Source organism: Haliotis cracherodii, unplaced genomic scaffold (genome assembly GCF_022045235.1).
Source record: "Haliotis cracherodii isolate W230 unplaced genomic scaffold, xgHalCrac1.p SCAF_22, whole genome shotgun sequence".
In the NCBI taxonomy this organism is placed as follows: Eukaryota; Metazoa; Mollusca; class Gastropoda; order Lepetellida; family Haliotidae; genus Haliotis; species Haliotis cracherodii.
In genome coordinates, this window is record NW_027266278.1 from 4,463,466 (window position 1) to 4,484,660 (window position 21,195).

General features: G+C 42.5%; 1 protein-coding gene across 5 annotated transcripts in view; it reads right to left on the reverse strand.

Annotated features, from left to right (window-relative positions):
* LOC139471160 (arf-GAP with coiled-coil, ANK repeat and PH domain-containing protein 2-like) overlaps nucleotides 1-21,195 on the reverse strand; it is a 141,131-nt gene that overhangs the window by 13,457 nt on the left and 106,479 nt on the right. For 4 of the 5 annotated variants that reach the window (XM_071253431.1, XM_071253432.1, XM_071253433.1 and 1 more), the window contains 6 exons: nucleotides 8,691-8,843; nucleotides 7,181-7,298; nucleotides 5,096-5,199; nucleotides 4,210-4,335; nucleotides 3,037-3,201; nucleotides 1,058-1,269 (listed from right to left, as the gene is read on the reverse strand). In XM_071253431.1, the coding sequence (XP_071109532.1) occupies nucleotides 1,058-1,269; nucleotides 3,037-3,201; nucleotides 4,210-4,335; nucleotides 5,096-5,199; nucleotides 7,181-7,298; nucleotides 8,691-8,843 (878 nt within the window). The remainder of the gene's footprint in view (nucleotides 1-1,057; nucleotides 1,270-3,036; nucleotides 3,202-4,209; nucleotides 4,336-5,095; nucleotides 5,200-7,180; nucleotides 7,299-8,690; nucleotides 8,844-21,195) is intronic. The other variant, XM_071253430.1, reaches the window with a different exon arrangement.

A 21,195-nucleotide genomic window follows, 5' to 3' on the forward strand; every position in this document is an offset into this window, starting at 1 on the left:
GCCTACTGGGTGAGTGAGTGTGTATGGTTTTACGCCGCTATTAGCAATATTCCAGCCATATCACGGCGGGGGACACCAGAAATGGGCTTCACACATTGTACCCATGTCAGGAATCGAACACGGGTCTTCGTCGTTAAGAGCGATTGCTTAAACCACTCGGCTACCCGACCGCCCCTTAAGCCAACTGGACAGAACACAATATCACAAGACTCCGTCATCAGGCTTGCGTCATATATCTCATAGTATACCAGTTTGCACTAATTGAGAAGTCCAAGATGTGTACTACTTTGTGCCTGTGCGGGGTCAATCCTACAGGTGCCAAGAGTGCAGGGTCATTCATAGATATATACATGATTCAGTGTGCAGTAAAATACCCATATACACTGAGGCGGTGACACATATCATAATATTACATTTACACATTCACACTATACTTAAGTCCAATATTTCATATTTATGAAAATTAATTATATGTTCATACAACATTATACATCTGATATTTCACTTTAAAGAAAACACGCCTGAAACAAAGTATTGTCAAATGTCATGCACAGTTGATGAGGGAAAACGTTAGTAAATTCATAACAGCAGCGACTGTCAACATACGCAAGCAACTGTAAAGCTAACAAAATATTCTTTTACAGCAAATTACCAACGTGGAAATTGAAAAAAGATTAAAGATTGTCAATCATGCCAAAATGTATTTACAACATGAAAAGGAACTCAACAATACAAGATGTGATAAATCTGTTAAACAATATCACCCCTGATGGCGATTCATCACCAAGGGGAGACAACTCTTGGTTTCCTAGCATACAGCATGCACATAACTAATGATTACACAGAACATTTGTCACTCACATTTAACACTACAGACATACTTCAGATTCTGTTTGTTCAGTATTCTTACATGAATCAATTTCAAACTTAAGAAAATCATATCATTATTCAAACTGAAGCAAGTGCTAAATAAGCAACTAAAAAAAACTAGCCAAAAGAAAGATAAGCAGGAAAATGTAGCAAAAATTGGAAACAAAAATTCCCAAACGTTTCCAACCTTCCATGAGCCCACTTGTGACATCCTCGGAGTCGGACACAGAATCTTCCTTGGAATCTTCCTTAGCTGCGGACCTGGCCGGAGATTTCCGTGTCTTTTTCCGTACACTCCAGCTCCTGATCTTGTTCCCAGCTGTTGTCTTTGTGTCCGGAAGATGATTGACAAACGCCTTCTGGACATACTTCGCTCGAATCCACGCTTCTCGGATTGTTCTGGGTAAAGTGAGTGGGTGAGTGAGTGAGTATGGTTTTACGCCGCTTTAAGCAATATTCCAGCAATATCACAGCGGGGACACCAGAAATGGGCTTCAAACATTGTACCTATGTGGGGAATTGAAGCCGGGTCTTCAGCGTGACGAGCAAATGCTTTAACCACTGGGCTACCCGACCGCCCCTAAGTCAGTAAAGAACAGACATAATACACGAAGGCCTCTGTGGCAGAAAGGTCACTTGTGATGCCATGCAGCCCATTCTATTCGCGTGATTCATTTCATCCTGTACAATACTTGGGCTCTGTTATCTTTCAAGGTGTAGTAATATTTTTATACACACTCTACGATTATCTATAAGGCTTGTGATGATACCACAGAAGGGATATAAATGTCTTCACTTTCAAGTGTGCCACGGAGCACAAAAGATCCTGAAGTGAGACGTTTTGAATAATTTTATACATCTTCGCAAAAGCCCAAAACACTATTAGGCCACGCCTACGAGAGGACAACTGCTTCCTGATTGGCTGATAATAGGGTAGGCGGGACTTGAGATGCATCACTACACTGAACAATTTCATACAGTTGTCTCCAGTTTTGTGTGTTAATGCTCAAATAAGCAGTCTGTGAAATCCTTTCCATTATTTATTTATTTAGAAGAATTGCCTTCAATATGGTTTGCATTTATGGAAGCTTAAACGTAAAAACCAGAGTGATTAAATAGGGAGTTTAAGCAGTGTGCACAGATTTTATGTTTAAACTTCCCAAAAGGCAAAAGATATTGACGATATTCTTAAATATCCAAATTTATTTTTGAATCTCACTGTGCAGTCACACTGTACATTCATCAACAGCTTCATTAGAAAGTCATAAACATTATTTCTAAGTGTACCAACTCATTCTAACCCTATCTTTGGCGCTCCAATACAAGGAACTTCTAGCAATGTGAAGCCAGGCAAGATGGAGAGCCTGCCAAAGTCCTGCAGTTGTTGCAGACTTAATTAAGACATAAACGATGAGCGGTCATTGTTTATCGTACAATAAAACACTGCAGGGAGAAGAAACCATGAAGGACGCAGCCCCGAGTCGTTTATTCTCCCTGCAGTGTTTTATTGTATGATAAACAATGACCACGAGTCGTTTATTTTGAATATGAGATGTCAGCATTGTGTACAGCTCTTTGAGGATATTCTCACAATCCATCCTCACGTTAATCACCTCATATCTGTACCTATCTCCCACTACTACCGAGTGTCACATCTCTCCAAATTTTGGATTGATCATTCAGCCACTGTGTATATCTGTGTAGCCCAGCTACAACTATGGGAAACAACTAACTAAGCACTTCCCTCTAAAAAATAACGTCGTCCAATATATGATGTCATCAAGTTTCGAACGAATATGAATCACCAGAAATGACGTCATGATAGAACAATGTTTTATCGTGAAATAAACCACACTTCATTCTTCTTTGTTCTTTGCGATTTATCATGCAGCGATCTTATCTTACATTTTAAACGGCATAAAACTATAAGATGTAAGAGTAAATGACTTCAGTATGAACATTTAAGTATTATTTAACCCATCATGAGTGAGTGAGTGAGTTTGGTTTTACGCCGCTTTTAGCAATATTCCAGCATGTCGGGAATCGAACACGGGTCTTCGGCGTGACGAGCGAACGCTTTAACCACTAGGCTACCTGACTGCCCCTAACCCATCATGAAATGGGATGAAGCTGATGATGATGATGAGGGTACATGGCTATTCCCACCTGTTCGATTCAGCTGTTGCTCGTTTGGCCACGGACTCATCCACCTTGGCCTCAAATACTCGATTCACAGCCTCGTTGCCGATCTCCACCATCACCTTGATGAGCTCCGGTTCCCACGCATCCAGGGTGATGGACCGAACTTTTGACAGATGAACCCCAAAACTCCTGGTAGGAAGAAGACAAGTAGTGAGCGACGGAGTGAGTGAGTGAGTATGTTTTAAACCCCTTTTAGCAATATTCCAGCAATATCACGGCAGGGGACACCAGAAATGGGCTTCACACATTGTATCCATGTCGGGAATCGAACCCAGGTCTTTGGCGTGATGAGTGAATGCTTCAACCACTGGGCTACCCAACTGACCCAGTGAGTGACAAGCCTCAGCAATATGCCAGCCTTATGACAACCTGTCTCAACCCATCTTACCGAGGCAAGGGAGTTCACTGACTATAAAAGTCCAGTTTCCACCCTTGCCGAACTAGGCTGGAATAACGGAGTTACAATTTGGCTGGATTAACAAGTCTATGCACAGTCCAATCAAAATCGCGCCAAGAAATTCCACCCTAGTTCGGCAAGGGTGGAAACTGGACTTTTAATTCCCTTGCCTCGGGAAGATGGTCTCAACCAAACAAATTCAATTTTAGCCAAGTACTTCACTACTTGGGAATGAAGACGACATGTAGCAGGGTTCCAAATTAATATCTCATCCAAAACTGGCTCCCACAGGAGATATGGCTTGGGTAGATATCATTGCAATGAAATTGCATCACAATGCATTGCAGACCATTGTGACATCATTGGTTACCATGACGTAACAATCAAATGACAATAGTAATGGCTCTGCTACTGAAGCTGTTAGCAGTATTTTCACACTTAAGACACTGCTTATTACTGTCTCCAAACTGAAAAACTTGGAAGAATGATGTGGGATGATAAATAAAATCTCACCCTCGTGTCTTTTGATAGCAAACCTCGAAGTTTTTCCACTTTTATCAAACTTGTGTTGATATATTTGATATCAAAAGACTCTCAGGTGAGATTCTCTATGTAACTTCGCCCTAGCAATATTCCAGCAATACGGTCTGTACATAATTTGAAACTAATCTGAGACTAGTAACATTCAAGAAAGATAAGTGGCATTTCCTTGTGAACTATCTTCATTAGAGACAACTGACCTGTGAATGCCGGAACACTCTATACACAGCGTGATGCCGAGGTTGATGCTGGCCCACCGAGGTTCTGGGGATCCACAGTCACAGCATCGGTCGTTGCCTGGCACCGAGAACAGCTGCTCCATCCGACTGGAATACATGCATCGTCGTTACGGGTTACACAATACACCATTAGTGACAATGAGAGAGAATGCTTAACGCTTCTTTAAAACAATATCAGTTATATCCGGCGTGTCAGCTTGGCGTGGAAGAAAACCCACAACGATAGAGGCCTTAGATGTTGCCTGAGTTTGGTTTTACGCCACTTTTAGCAATATTCCAGCAACACCATGGCGGGGGATTCCAGAAACGGGCTTCACACATTGTACCCATGTGGGGAATCGAACCCGGGTCTTCGGCGTGACGAGCGAAGGCTTTAACCACTAGGCTACCCCACTGACCCCGGACCCGGACGACTGGGACCTCTGTACTTCCAATACCATAATTTGGGGCATACACTAGTGAGTCAGTAGGGTTGGATGCTTCTTTGAACAGCCTCTCAGTTATTTTACAGCTAGCAATGGTAGTTTATTGTTTAACGCCGCACTCAGCAATATTCAAGCTGTATGACTCCGTTCTGTAAATAATCAAGTCTGAGAGAGACATCCCAGTGATTGACCACATGAGCATTGATCCAAGCAATTGGGATACGATGACATGCATCAACCAGGTCAGCGAGCCTGACAACCCGATCCCGTAAGTCACTCTTATGGCAAGTATAGTCGCCTCTAAGGACAAGCATGGGTTGCTGAAGACCTATTGTAACCCAGATCTTCACAGTTCAATGGGACAGTGATTGAGTGAGTGAATGCTGGAGTATGTCACCAGCTCTATCATCGCAGCTACTTACACCTGGACCTTGGTCTGTTTGGGTTGTAGGGGAGACCTCATGGCACTGACGTCATTCGAGGCAGCACCATTCAGAACTGCATTGCTGTCCAAACCTTCTTCATCCTGGAAACAGATGGACCAGCATATAGCAGTCTGTGACTAAACATGCTACCAATCCTTATCTGTCCAGGACTTCATTCCACCAAGCAACCTAAGCAACCTTACATAGTGCTGAGACGATCAGCTTACATAGTGCTTAGACGATCACCTTACATAGTGCTTAGACGATCACGTTACATAGTGCTTAGACGATCACCTTACATAGTGCTTAGACGATCACCTTACATAGTGCTTAGACGATCACCTTACATACTGCACAGACGATCACCTTACATACTGCTCACACGATCACCTTACATAGTGCTTAGACGATCACCTAACATAGTGCTTTGATGATCGTAACTCCCATACTTAAATTTAGACGTTTGACAGTCACAGCGCAAAGACACCCTTGCCACGACAAGCCCACTTGTGCTTAATTGATTGGATTATAGTATTTATACTTTTAAACAAAATGACTGACCCCCCACCCCCAATCTCCCCCTCGCCTCTCCTCCCACACACACAGCATAAGCATCACCATATTGCTTTACTGAAGCCAACCTACAAGATACAATGCTTTTATCAACCAGCTCCTCCTCTAACCATAGCTTACACAATGATGCTATCATCTACAGTGGGAGGTGTTTGTTTTGTCGGTTAATGGGTTACAGGTCCCCAGATTCACGTGGTGCCCCTCCCACCTCTCTCCTCACATGACCCTGTGTGTTTGTACTGCACTATGACCAGCATCCCTGACACACGATACAGGGTCCACCAATGTCTGATACTGATATGAACCACACCAGACCATGGTATGCATCCATTCAGTGTCTGTGCATATTTTACTCCAAGAAAATACATCTGACTTGTTCATCCTAACACAGAACAGAGCCTTTTCTGATTTCATAATAATAATAACTACAGATTTATAAAGCGCTGGTATCCAGTTCGAAGAACTGCTCAAAAGCGCTTTCATCACAAGTGCCCCTGCCTGACTGATCATAAATACCTGTGCATTTCATAACAGAAGAAGTGCCTGTGTTGATACTAATAGAAGAAAGTGCCTGTGCTGATACTAACAGAAGAAAGTGTCTGTGCTGATACTAACAGAAGAAAAGGCCTGTGCTGATACTAACAGAAGAAAGTGCCTGTGCTGATACTAAGAGAAGAAAGTGCCTGTGCTGATACTAACAGAAGAAAGTGCCTGTGCTGATACTAAGAGAAGAAAGTGCCTGTGTTGATACTAAGAGAAGGAAGTGCCTGTGCTGATACTAACAGAAGAAAGTGCCTATGCTGATACTAAGAGAAGAAAGTGCCTGTGCTGATACTAACAGAAGAAAGTGCCTGTGCTGATACTAAGAGAAGAAAGTGCCTGTGCTGATACTAAGAGAAGAAAGTGCCTGTGCTGATACTAAGAGAAGAAAGTGCCTGTGCTGATACTAAGAGAAGAAAGTGCCTGTGCTGATACTAACAGAAGAAAGTGCCTGTGCTGATACTAAGAGAAGAAAGTGCCTGTGCTGATACTAACAGAAGAAAGTGCCTGCGCTGATACTAAGAAGAAAGTGCCTGTGCTGATACTAACAGAAGAAAGTGCCTGTGCTGATACTAAGAGAAGAAAGTGCCTGTGCTGATACTAACAGAAGAAAGTGCCTGTGCTGATACTAAGAGAAGAAAGTGCCTGTGCTGATACTAAGAGAAGTAAGTGCCTGTGCTGATACTAAGAGAAGAAAGTGCCTGTGCTGATACTAAGAGAAGAAAGTGCCTGTGCTGATACTAACAGAAGGAAATGCCTGTGCTGATACTAAGAGAAGAAAGTGCCTGTGCTGATACTAAGAGAAGAAAGTGCCTGTGCTGATATTAACAAAAGGAAGTGCCTGTGCTGATACTAACAGAAGGAAATGTCTGTGCTGATACTAGCAGAAGAAAGTGCCTGTGCTGATACTAACAGAAGGAAATGCCTGTGCTGATACTAACAGAAGAAAGTGACTGTGCTGATACTAACACTCACAACTGAATCCTGTGCATTGAGTGTCTCCCTGTAAGCCTTGTTAATACTGAACTGTATAGAGTTGATCCACAGGAGGCACTGGGTGTCGGAGTCAGCCTGCAGCACATGGCTCCTACAACAGGAAGGTGAACATCACACGTCAACACACAACTCCAGGCACAAATACAACCTGGGATCTCTTAGTGAGTAATGTTCACGCCAACTGAAGAGTGAAATTTCTATTTCGCATTACTTGAAATTTCCATGCACATATGTCATTTAGTCACATCGTCACATGGACCTGATCTTGAATAATGGAAAAAAAATCAATCATGAATATTAAAGTGCAAAGGATATGTGCAGCTGCAAGTCTTTGAATGGCATCTAGTAGTGACACAGATAAGGAAGAGAAATCATGAATGTCAAATTCTTGATCCACGTCTTGATATTCATGAGTGAGTGAATATGTTTTTATGCCGCTTTTAGCAATATTCCAGCCATATCACAGCGAGGGACACCAGAAATGGACTTCACACATTTGAATTATTATGAGGAATAGTTAGCCTGAGCCCTATTATTGGTTCTTAGTCCTTAAGCAAACAGTGGTTGCTGGGGACCTATTTTACTCTGGAATCTTGAGGGAGGACAACCAGAGCATATTGGGCACCTGTCTAGCCCCTATATTCCCTCAGCATACAAGAATGAAGGAGATATATTTTGTAATGGAATCTCAACTGGGGACAAGCAGAGGTGCTGGTGACGTATTTTGCTCTGGAATTCTGGACAACCAGAGCATATTAGGCGCCTGTCTAGCTTGAATTCCCTCGGCATACAAGAATGAAGGAGATATATTTTGTAATGGAATCTCAACTGGGGACAAGCAGAGGTGCCGGTGACGTATTTTGCTCTGGAATTCTGGACAACCAGAGCATATTAGGCGCCTGTCTAGCTTGAATTCCCTCGGCATACAAGAATGAAGGAGATATATTTCGTAATGGAATCTCAACTGGGGACAAGCAGAGGTGCCGGTGACGTATTTTGCTCTGGAATTCTGGACAACCAGAGCATATTAGGCGCCTGTCTAGCCCCTGAATTCCCTCGGCATACAAGAATGAAGGAGATATATTTTGTAATGGAATCTCAACTGGGGACAAGCGGAGGTGCTGGGGACCTATATTGCTCTGGAATCCACAACTGGGACAAGCAGGGCTTGCCAATAACCTATTTTACTCTGGAATTCTGGACAACCAGAGCGTACTGGGCACCTGTCTAGCACCTGAATTCCCTCGGGGTACAAGAATGAAGGGGATATATTTTGTCCTGGAATCTTCAACCGGGACACGCAGAGGTGCTGGTGACGTATTTTGCTCTGGAATCCCCAACCAGGACAAGCAGGGGTTGCCCATAACCTAATTTGCTCTGGAATTCCTGAATTCAGAGCGTATTGGGCACCTGAAAAGCCCCAACTCCTCTGGAGTCACACAACATGAGCTTCCCCCCACTGTTCTATATGGAACCTACAAACCTGGTGGGTGAGAGGACCTCAAAGCAGAAGCGTCTGTCGGTGTCCATGATGGGCTTGATGGAACAGAGCCTCAGGTCATCCTCCATCACAGTCTGGGAGTCCTTGGAGCGCTTCCGGTACACCAGCTGACGGGTCTCGATGCTGAACCACCGCCTGAAACAGTGAGTGAGTGAGTGAGTGAGTGAGTGAGTGAGCATGTTACTCCACTTTTAGCAGAATTCCAGCAATATCCCGGTGGGGGACACCAGAAATGGGCTTCACGCACTGTACCCATGTTTGGATTTGAACCAGGGTCTTTGGCGTGAGGAGCTAACGCTTTAACCACTAGGCTACCCCACCAACCCCACAGTACTACAGAACGTGACCAGGTCTACCATACAGGGACCAACAGAGAGAGTTAGTCTGGAAGTGAGGCAGCGAGAGAGTTTGAAAAGGAAAAGGATCAAGTGTCTTTTGTTTGTTTGTGTTTGCATACCTGTTTAACACAATATTTACCAATATTACTGCCATGACATCGGCCAATAAATAATCAACCCATACTCACAATGAGTACACAATAAGTAGTGTGTACAGGGGACCTATTCTGTTCAACGTTACCTAACAACGACTTATCAACACTACATCAGCAAGAAAGACACATGAGAAATGGCACCCGCCATTTTGAAAATGACACAAGCAAGATATGGGGATTCTTTTACATGCAAATTATTCTGTTTGGAAATCTGTCCAACATCAAGAAGATTCCTCCAGTGGAATGTGACAGATGTGTCCGTACCAAGAGTCCCTGTATGATCTATGTGCAGCACATGCACGGCACCACACTACGGCCTGTGTAAGATGCTATCCCCGACACAAAGCGTGCTCAGTTATCATGCAGCCAACTCCCTGACCTGTACCCAAGGAAAGTTGCAGGCACTTCCTTGAAGCAATCTGCCCTGTGTAACATTCAGCCTTCATGCAGGCAGAAAGTTTGTACCAAGGGGCGGTGGGGTAGCATAGAGGTTAAAGCTTTTGCACGTCATGCTGAAGACCCGGGTTCGATTCCTGACATGGGTACAATGTGTGAAGCCCATTTCTGGTGTCCCGCCAGTGGTATTGCTGGAATATTGCTAAAATCGGCGTAAAACCATACTCGCTCACTCCTTTAAATGCCTACCACTCCAATAGACAGAATACCATATTCGACGTAATAAGCGCCCCGCTCTAATAAGCACCCACGGCGATATTTGCATATATATTGGCTAGTGAACAATCCCAATTAGCAATTCCGATTGATCAATGTACACAAAACGTATTTAATCGTATATAATATGTGTGTTATATGCATCCTTAATTATGGGATATTAAATTCTGGAAAAATATATCTGTCGTATATAAACATTTCAGGCTGTCGGCATAAACCACGAAATTTACGATCTTTCAACTCTGTTGTTTTTCACCAAAATAATATTCTAATAAGAGCCTCATATTTCTAATTTTGAGAGCGCCCTGGGCGCTTATTATGTCGAATACAGTACATATTATTTGACCACTCATTTTAAAGAAATACAAAAAGATTCTGAAAAGAAAGACAAATATTTGTTTCAGTACATTCAGGATCTAATAGTGTGTCGTAATATCGATGTAGTGATAAATACTGTATCGATACAAATTTATGACTATTGATACTAAATGAATAATTCAGTGCCACAGAAACATTTACATGGATTAAGATTACCATCATCAAGATGGACACTGAGAAGGCAAAACATTAATTATGAACATTAAATGGATTAACCGAGTTAATATTCAGCATTAAATTGATTAATTGAAGGACAAATGGGTAATTTGTTTCTATATACATAAAGAATTATTACTGTTATTATTAACTGATACATCAACATAGCATGATACATGTGAGTTAATATGTCAGTACTTAAATTTCCAATCGATGACACCTCTACAGGACATCAAACATTTTTTTCACAAAAAACTGAGGCAAACTGATTTTTTTCCAGTATTTCCTGCATTAAATTATGACATTGTTGAAACAGACTATAGCCTGGTGGAGCTCAGTCAGAGCTCCGAGTGCAAGATGCTAGGGTTTATGTGACAGCACCACACTTGACTGCACCGCAAACAAACAACCTTGAACCGACACCATTATCAACAAACTTCTCATCTATCAACTTCCATCGAAAATGTGTAAAGAGAGCTGATAATTTCACATATTTCTTGAAAACTTTGAAAACATTTTCTTTTGGGAAATAAATGGGAAAGAAACAGTAGTCAGTAACACCTCCAGGCAAAATGAAACTGGTTAAGTAGAATCACAACAACTGGCTGCAGCATTTCAAATTCAAGGCCTTTTCGAGATGGAACTTCAAATTTATGACTTTCAAGATAGACTTTCAAATTCAAGGCTTTTTCAAGATGGGCTTTCATATTCAAGGCTTTTCATGCCATGAAAGTTTTTCAAGATGGACTTTCAAAATTAAAGACTTTTTTAAACAATCAAGGCTTTTGAAGATGGACTTTTAATTTCAAGGCTTTTTCAGATGGACTTTTAAATTCAAGGCTTTTCAACCTATTAAGGCTTTTCAGGATGAACATTCAAATTTTAGGCTTTTAAGACTGACTTTCAAATTCAAGGTTCTTTTAAACAATCAAGGCCTTTGAAGTTGAACTTTTAAATTCAAGGCTTTTCAAGATGGACTTTCAAATACAAGGCTTTCAAGTTTAACTTTCGAAATTAAAGGGGCACTAATCTCTGGCGTCTTCTGGGCTGTCTAACACTGGTCGCTAGGGCTCACTAGCTGCCGTGAGTTGATTTGCTCGCTAACACAACTGCGCATGACAAGAGACTGAGCTATCGTCTCTCAGGACAGCTAAATAAACTTTGAGGCAATATCTATACACATTTCTAAACAGATTGGTTACCATAATCTATGAAGATTTTGATATTACAAAGGGTGCATGTTAATTAATTTCTTCAACCTAAACAACCAGTCAAAAAAAACAGGGGAAGCTCATAGGATTTCGTCATTACTACTGAAAATATCCCTGATAGTTTTAGTTTAATAAAATCTTCGGATTTTAGATTGCATGAATAATATAATTCATGCCATATTTGCCATGGTACTGATTTTATGAATCCAGTGACACGTTGACAAAATATTTTTCTTCTTCTTCCAATAATTAGTAGTTTAAATCATATGTTTTATATAATGTAAATAATAAGAACAAGTTGTCCCTATAAGATACTAAGTGTCCTATGACTGTCCACTTACCTAGACTTGCCTATTAGGAGGATAGTGTTACGACACTTCCATGGACGTTTCTTTCAGTAGAGCCTTGGAGCATGGCTAGGTTCTACCCACCAGTAATGATTCATGGGAGTCCCACCCATCAACAGTCATAACGTACAAAGATGCCATGTCATAAATTACATTTCATCACATTTTTATAAAACTTAACGAAACCAAATGCTACATGTATTCCAGCCTAATTAAATACTTGGCCTACATCAAGAAACTATGAAGTCAGTTGTCGAAAATGTCACGCCCTTATGACCTCGTGAAGTAATTGTTAGTTGTCTAGTCATAAAGAACCACTTAGCTAAAATAAACTGAAGGCCAACTAGGAATTTGAACACAGATTAAATCTTGTTCCTAGACATCGTACCTTTCCTGTTTATTTAACTGATGGATTTTAATACGTTATCACTGATGAGTCAGCAAGGTTTAAACCAATAATGTCAGCTGATCTGGAAGGAATAGATTTGTGATAAGAGTTCTAGAAGTGATGCAAACAAGCTGTACCTGCTCTCTTGGACATCCGCATATGAATAAGTTACCTCCCTTTGGAAAATTAAGTACCGTATTCGAGGTAATAAGCGTCCAGGGCGCTCTCAAAATTAGAAATAGGGGGCTCTTATTAGAATATTACTTTGGTGGAAAAAACAGAGTTGAAAGATAAATTTTGTGGTTTATGCTGACAGTCTGAACTGTTTATATACGACAGATACATTTTTCTAGAATTTAATTGCCCATAATCAAGGGTGCATATAACACACAAGTGCGTATTATACACGAATAAATAAGTCCTGTGTACATTGATCAATCGGAAGGGGTGCTAATTGGGATTATTCACTTGCCAATATATATGCAAATATCGCCGTGGGCGCTTATTACGTCGAATACTGTAGCTTATATATATTTCCATCCATTTAAGTAGTGGACAATTCTATTGCAACTGATCATAATCAAGAATCAAGGATGAAATGGGTTTTCTAAGCCGAGCTGTCCCAAATACATGTATTTCTGGTTATCCAACAGACCAACATTGACACTTGCCATCACATTTGTCCCCATACCTGTAACAAGCAATCAAGAGAATTGATCAAAACATTTATCTAAAGTGGTTAGATCTACCTATACTCACCATATACGTTACCTGAACACATAATATTTTTGCCTGACCCACATCCAATGATAAAGTCCTAATAGTTACGTCTTTTGGGCCCAACCAATATTTAATAATGAATTCCAAACACAAGTACTTGGTGTTATGTTTTGGCCTAAACACTGTTTAATGATAATTTAACACATAATTTAATATTTTGGCCCAACCAATATTTAATAATGAATTCCAAACACAAGAATTATCTTTGGCCTAAACACTGTTTGATGATAATTTAACACAAATTTAATATTTTGGCGTAACCAATGACTGTAGATCCCAAATGCTAGTATTTTATTTGCCCTAAACACTGTTCGATCATCAGGCAACTTCAAACACAAGTATTTTATTTTGCCCTCAACACTGTTTGATGATAAAGCAATTTCAAACACATGTATTTTATTTAGTCTAAACAATGATTTTAATGATGGATACCAAACACAAGGATTTTCTGAACCAATGATCAATGATGGGATCTCAACCGAATTGATCCTCAGCTGACACATTGAAGGTCTCGCCCGGTCTAGTGGCAGTCAATGAGATGCGACTACCCCGTCCTATAGACTCATAGACTCACGGCAAGGCAGGGACATTCCAAGCTCTCCATCCTCAACTCCAAGATTACAATATCTGCTTGTTCTGAGCCTTACGATAACAGGAAGGACATAAGGAGACTATGTGAGTTTGGTGTTTATCCGGAACTGTTTATCTAACATTTCAAACCCAATTCCAGTAGATTCAATGAACTCGGTACCAGTAGCGGTGTTATTATGTCTGGATGTTCTAGCATTCATAGCAGGAGCCTTATCCATCAGCTAAGCTGTTTTTTGCCAGCAGGTTTCTGCAAGTGCTATCCATTAAGTTGGAAATTAAGGCTTAATGTGAAAATCCAGTTTTTCTTTCAGGAAGTTATGGTGAAATGACTATTGTGGGTTTTCTATTTGCTTATACTTGAAACTTGAGACCCTTGAGAACATGACATGATGAAACCAATATCGAGGATAATTTTGGAAGTTCCAGAAGTAATGTTCTCAAAAAAGTTCATGTTTTACCATGATGTCCTTGACATATCTACATCATGTCCCGAGAAAGTGAGTAAATTAGGTTTTCACAATGCTTGAAGCATCATTTAGGGCCGGAGGTAGCCAGGATGGGGAATGGAACCCAGATCTTCAGTGTGCAGAGTTACAAACACTTTTACCACTGGACTAATGTCACACAAACTTATGACTGTCACGCACTCAACTGACAGGAGGTGAGGTGAAATCGGGTGTAACGTCGCGTCCAAGAATATTGCACTTGTATAGCGACGTGCATGTATGTGTGTGTGTGTGTGTGTGTGTGGCTGCTTGTACTAGTCCGGACTGATGTCGATTTATAGTGCTAGCCCACTCAGACACGGGAATATCCCACTCAGACACAGTATACTGACTCCAAGCTGACCAGTCTTTGTTTAAGCCCTCTAATGCCGTGCGCCAGGCAGGGTAACAACAAGTACCATCTTTTAAGGTCTTTTGGTATGAGGCATCTAAACCACCTTCTGCTCTCTGGATGGGAGCTCTATCTATTACAATACAAGTCTGCAAGTCTGTCATGGTTATGGTACTTAGCATACGGAGTATCATAAGAATTTCATTGGTGTTGGATATTGGAATGAAGTATGTGTAGTTTTTTAGCCAATCAGATGTCAGCTTTCACAAACGAGTAACTTTCATTTCTTTACCACTTCAATTTGAAATATTTATCTTCACAAAAGAAAACAGAAGATGAGGTGAGGTGAGATGGGGTTTGACGTCTCATTCAAGATGATTACCTCTATACAACAACATTCATGTATGTGCGTTTTTCGGGCTGCTTGTACTAGTCTGGACTCATGTCTGTATAATAGTGCTAGCCCACTGAGATACCATGCAGCAGTATTAACATGGATACCTCACTCAGACACATTATTCTATGAGATGACCAGTCCTTGTTTTATATACCGTTATATGCCAAGCGCCAGGCAGGGAAACAATAAGTACTTGTATGACGCGGCTGGGGATTAAACCACGACCTTCCTCTAAGGAAACAGAACTCCAGGAACCCAACACAATGTATGTGGTGTGGTGTTCACAGCAATATAGTTTCACTGTTTGAAGTCACAAAAGTAAACCATGATATATGAACAGATATCATTTTTCAACTTTAATAGATTCAAAACATCCAGAGTTAGTGAGTGAGTTTGGTTAGGGATGCAGGTCTCAGACGTTTACTACTTGTGTGAATCCACGAGCATGGGTATGGTGCTGACAAAACTTGGATTCAAACCCATGATCTACTGTTTCTTGGATGTGCAAGGACAAAACTATAGTGATATTAACTTATAATAGAACAATACAAAACATTATAATCACATTAGGGGGCACGGGTGGCCCAGTCGTCTTAGGCGCCGCAATTCGCTCTGCAGAGTTGCGTCCCTTAGGCACGCCAGAAACCTATGATTGTGGGTTTGAATCCTGGTTCGCCCCAATTATGTTTCTAGGTTTGTCAGCACCATACCCGTGCTCGTGGGTTTCACCGAAGTGGTAAACGTCTGAGACCTGCATCACTTCGGGCTTTCCTCCCACATTAAGCTGACACGCCGTGAAATAACTGAAATAATGTTAAAAGCGGTGTTAAACCCAACTCACTCACTATAATCACATTAGCATTTGTTCTTGGCACGTGTCATTTGACATAATTTTGGAAGTATATAAACATTGGGTAGTTCTGTTCCTAGAATCTGTGTAAAGCTTTTACTGTCACCATGATTCATCTAAGCAGGTGTTCCACTACAACTATGATTCCACATGAATCACAATGAATTCATGATGTTCAAGAACGCTTGCTTTAACAAGAAGGGTGATCATGTTTTATAAAACACATTTCAACAATTTCTCTCAAAACATGCAATTGAAGCATGACACATTTTCTCCTCCATAAATAAGTTGAAATTTCTGAAGTTTCTGGCAGTGCATTCCCGAACATGTGTTAGAGTTATTTCCTTGTGTTGAGTGCTGGAGGCAGTTTTCATGGCCACTCATGTACAAACATCATCAAACACTCAACATGGCAACCAGGCTGTAACACTCTGTGTGAACTGCAGCCTCATCAGACTCAGTCTTGCTGACAGGCCACTGAGTGAGTGAGTGAGTGAGTATGTGAGTGAGTGAATGGGTGGGTGGGATGGCGAGTGAGTGAGTGTGTGGGATGGTGGATGAGTGAGTGAGTGAGCGAGTGAGTGAGTGTGTGAGTGAGTGTGAGTGTGTGAGTGAGTGGGATGGTGGTCGAGTGAGTGAGTGAGTGTGTGAGTGTGTGAATGAGTGAGTGAGTGAGTGTGTGAGTGAGTGAGTGTGAGTGAGTGGGGTGAAGAGTGAGTGTGTGAGTGAGTGAGTGTGTGAATGAGTGAGTGTGTGAGTGAGTGGGGTGAGTGAGAGTGAGTGAGTGGGTGGGTGGGTGGGTGGGTGGGTGGGTGGGTGAGTGAGTGAGTGAGTGAGTGAGTGAGTGGGTGGGTGGGTGGGTGAGTGAGTGAGTGAGTGAGTGAGATGGTGAGTGAGTGCTTGAGTGGGATGGTGAGTGAGTGCTTGAGTGGGATGGTGAGTGAGTGCTTGAGTGGGATGGTGAGTGAGTGAGTGAGTGAGTGAGTGCTTGAGTGCTTGAGTGGGATGGTGAGTGAGTGCTTGAGTGGGATGGTGAGTGAGTGAGTGAGTGAGTGAGTGAGTGAGTGCTTGAGTGGGATGGTGAGTGAGTGAGTGATGCCATTTTGAACAGGGTTTCATCTATATAATGAAGTGCCAGTGGTAAAAAAGCTGAAAGTAGAGCATGCAGTGGATGTTTACCACATGAAACCCATGAGCACGGACTAACCTTGATAATTAATGAAGGTCGATCCAGGATTCAAACCCACCCTACCCAATGAATTGCAGAGCCTCAGATGATTCGGCCACTCGTGCTCCCGACTTTACAGTGGAGGTGAGGGGAAATAGGGATTAAACATTTAAGATTATTGCAGCACTTGTACAGCAACATGCATGCACCCGTCTGTCTGTGTGTGTCCTTGTGTCTGTCTGTGTGTCCTTGTGTCTGTCTGTGTGTCCTTGTGTCTGTCTGTGTGTCCTTGTGTCTGTCTGTGTGTCCTTGTGCCTGTCTGTGTGTCCTTGTGTCTGTCTGTGTGTCCTTGTGTCTGTCTGTGTGTGTCCTTGTGTCTGTCTGTGTGTCCTTGTGTCTGTCTGTGTGTGTCCTTGTGTCTGTCTGTGTGTGTCCTTGTGTCTGTCTGTGTGTCCTTGTGTCTGTGTGTGTCCTTGTGTCTGTCTGTGTGTGTCCTTGTGTCTGTCTGTGTGTGTCCTTGTGTCTGTCTGTGTGTCCTTGTGTCTGTCTGTGTGTGTCCTTGTGTCTGTCTGTGTGTGTCCTTGTGTCTGTCTGTGTGTGTCCTTGTGTCTGTCTGTGTGTCCTTGTGTCTGTCTGTGTGTGTCCTTGTGTCTGTCTGTGTCCTTGTGTCTGTCTGTGTGTCCTTGTGTCTGTCTGTGTGTCCTTGTGTCTGTCTGTGTGTGTCCTTGTGTCTGTCTGTGTGTCCTTGTGTCTGTCTGTGTGTGTCCTTGTGTCTGTCTGTGTGTCTATGTGTGTCCTTGTGTCTGTGTGTGTCTATGTGTGTCCTTGTGTCTGACTGTTTGTGTCCTTGTGTCTGTCTGTGTGTGTCCTTGTGTCTGTCTGTGTGTGTCCTTGTGTCTGTCTGTGTGTCCTTGTGTCTGTCTGTGTGTGTCCTTGTGTCTGTCTGTGTGTGTCCTTGTGTCTGTCTGTGTGTGTCCTTGTGTCTGTCTGTGTGTCCTTGTGTCTGTCTGTGTGTGTCCTTGTGTCTGTCTGTGTCCTTGTGTCTGTCTGTGTGTCCTTGTGTCTGTCTGTGTGTCCTTGTGTCTGTCTGTGTGTGTCCTTGTGTCTGTCTGTGTGTGTCCTTGTGTCTGTCTGTGTGTGTCCTTGTGTCTGTCTGTGTGTCCTTGTGTCTGTCTGTGTGTGTCCTTGTGTCTGTCTGTGTGTCCTTGTGTCTGTCTGTGTGTGTCCTTGTGTCTGTCTGTGTGTCTATTTGTGTGTGTCTGTCTGTGTCCTTGTGTCTGTCTGTCTGTGTCCTTGTGTCTGTCTGTGTGTCCTTGTGTCTGTGTGTGTCCTTGTGTCTGTGTGTGTCCTTGTGTCTGTCTGTGTGTGTCCTTGTGTCTGTCTGTGTGTGTCCTTGTGTCTGTCTGTGTCCTTGTGTCTGTCTGTGTGTGTCCTTGTGTCTGTCTGTGTGTGTCCTTGTGTCTGTCTGTGTGTGTCCTTGTGTCTGTCTGTGTGTCCTTGTGTCTGTCTGTGTGTGTCCTTGTGTCTGTCTGTGTGTCTATTTGTGTGTGTCTGTCTGTGTCCTTGTGTCTGTCTGTGTGTGTCCTTGTGTCTGTGTGTGTCCTTGTGTCTGTCTGTGTGTCCTTGTGTCTGTCTGTGTGTCCTTGTGTCTGTGTGTCTATTTGTGTGTGTCTGTCTGTGTCCTTGTGTCTGTCTGTGTGTCCTTGTGTCTGTCTGTGTGTGTCCTTGTGTCTGTGTCTGTGTGTCCTTGTGTCTGTCTGTGTGTGTCCTTGTGTCTGTCTGTGTGTCCTTGTGTCTGTCTGTGTGTCCTTGTGTCTGTCTGTGTGTCTATTTGTGTGTGTCTGTCTGTGTCCTTGTGTCTGTCTGTGTGTCCTTGTGTCTGTCTGTGTGTGTCCTTGTGTCTGTCTGTGTGTGTCCTTGTGTCTGTCTGTGTGTCCTTGTGTCTGTCTGTGTCCTTGTGTCTGTCTGTGTGTCCTTGTGTCTGTCTGTGTGTCCTTGTGTCTGTCTGTGTGTGTCCTTGTGTCTGTCTGTGTGTCCTTGTGTCTGTCTGTGTCCTTGTGTCTGTCTGTGTGTCCTTGTGTCTGTCTGTGTGTCCTTGTGTCTGTCTGTGTGTGTCCTTGTGTCTGTGTGTGTCCTTGTGTCTGTCTGTGTGTGTCCTTGTGTCTGTCTGTGTCCTTGTGTCTGTCTGTGTGTCCTTGTGTCTGTCTGTGTGTCCTTGTGTCTGTCTGTGTGTGTCTGTGTGTCTGTCTGTGTGTGTCCTTGTGTCTGTCTGTGTGTCCTTGTGTCTGTGTGTGTCCTTGTGTCTGTCTGTGTTTCTCCTTGTGTCTGTCTCTGTGTGTCCTTGTGTCTGTCTGTGTGTGTCCTTGTGTCTGTCTGTGTCTGTCCTTGTGCCTGTCTGTGTGTGTCCTTGTGTCTGTGTGTGTGTGTGTCCTTGTGTCTGTCTGTGTGTGTCCTTGTGTCTGTCTGTGTGTCCTTGTGTCTGTCTGTTTCTCCTTGTGTCTGTCTGTGTGTGTCCTTGTGTCTGTGTCTGTCTGTGTGTGTGTCTGTCCACTGGTATGACCGGCCCTGGGATCTGCAGGCCCGTGCTCCATCCACTACAGAGCAGAGTCCGTCATGTCTTTGGAGGAAAGTCTATCTCTCCTGCACAGCATTGTGGAGATAATGCCGGGATGACAATGTGGTGAGGTGAAATGGGGTTTAATGTCGCGTCCAAGATTGTTGCACTCAAATAGCGACGTGCATGCATGTGTGTGTGTGGCTGCTTGTACTAGTCCAGACTGATGCCGATTTATAGTGCTAGCCCACTGAGATGCCATGCCACAGTTCAACATGAATACCCCACTCAGACACAGCATACTGACTCCGAACAGACCAGTCCTTGTTTAAGCCCACTGAGATACCATGCCGCAGTTTAACATGAATACCCCACTCAGACACAGTATACTGACTCCGAGCCGACCAGTCCTTGTTTAAGCCCACTGAGATACCATGCTGCAGTTTAACATGAATACTCCACTGACACAGTGGACGGTCCTTCCACAAGACCATGGAGATGGTGGTGGACAATGAAGACACACAACACTGACATGTAAGAAGACGCTTGCTGAGCTACAACCCATTTACAAGCTGTACACAATCTACCTGAAAATTAAAACTCTTTGCTTCTTCTTTTTTATCATTATCCGTTTCTGATACGGCATAGGCCATCTATACTGTACAAAAAAAGTTAGGGATCATGAAGGCTTTTGGGGATATTTTATTGTAGTTAAGAATGAGCACACAATTTAATAAAATGTCCCCAGAATATACATGATCTCTAACTTTTTGTTATCAGTTTATTTGGCAACCATTTTGATGATGCAACAGCTTGCCTTTTTCAGATGAAAGGATGACTGACATTATTACAATCAGCCTGGCAAGGTGTCAGACCACTCTTGGACCTCACTTTGGTCGTCACATTTGGCATCAATAGTGAGTGAGTGAGTGAGTATGGTTTTACGCCACTTTTAGCAATATTCCAGCAATATCACGGCGGGGGACACCAGAAATGGGCTTCACACATTGTATCCATGTCGGGAATCGAACCCGGGTCTTCTGCGTGAAGAGCGAACGCTTTAACCACTAGGCTACCCAACCACCCCTTTGGCATCAATAAGTTATTGCCTGGCTCCCCTCCATGAGTCAATCATTCAAACACTGAGTCCACTTTCCAAACATTTGCCTTCTTTTCACTGATTATTTATTTACTTATTTAGACAAGGCGTTAATGTTCTGTTACTAAATCTGAACCCAGGGGTGTTACTAATTTGATATTTTAGTATCGATATATCGATTCAAAAGTATCACGATATATCCATAATATTGATTCCTTTTCATTGACATAAAATTAGTTATTCCGTATAAATTTCCTATGAAGTCCTGCAATTAATCAACGTGACATGATATACAAACTAGGCAGATCCCTTAATCAAGTAGAGTTGAGTTTTCTTCTTTCTCTTGTCCATCTTCACCATGGTAATATTAAAAAATATAAACATTTCTGTGGCAGTGAATTATTCATTTCTTTTCGATGTTTATACATTTTACCCCAATATACAATGACATCCCTTTCTGCACTCCACTTGACATTGTCTAAATTCATCTTGAATTTGGCTCCTGGGAACAAGGCTGAAAGAAAGAATTTAACTTGTTGCCCGTGGCAACTGGTATTCATCTTGGC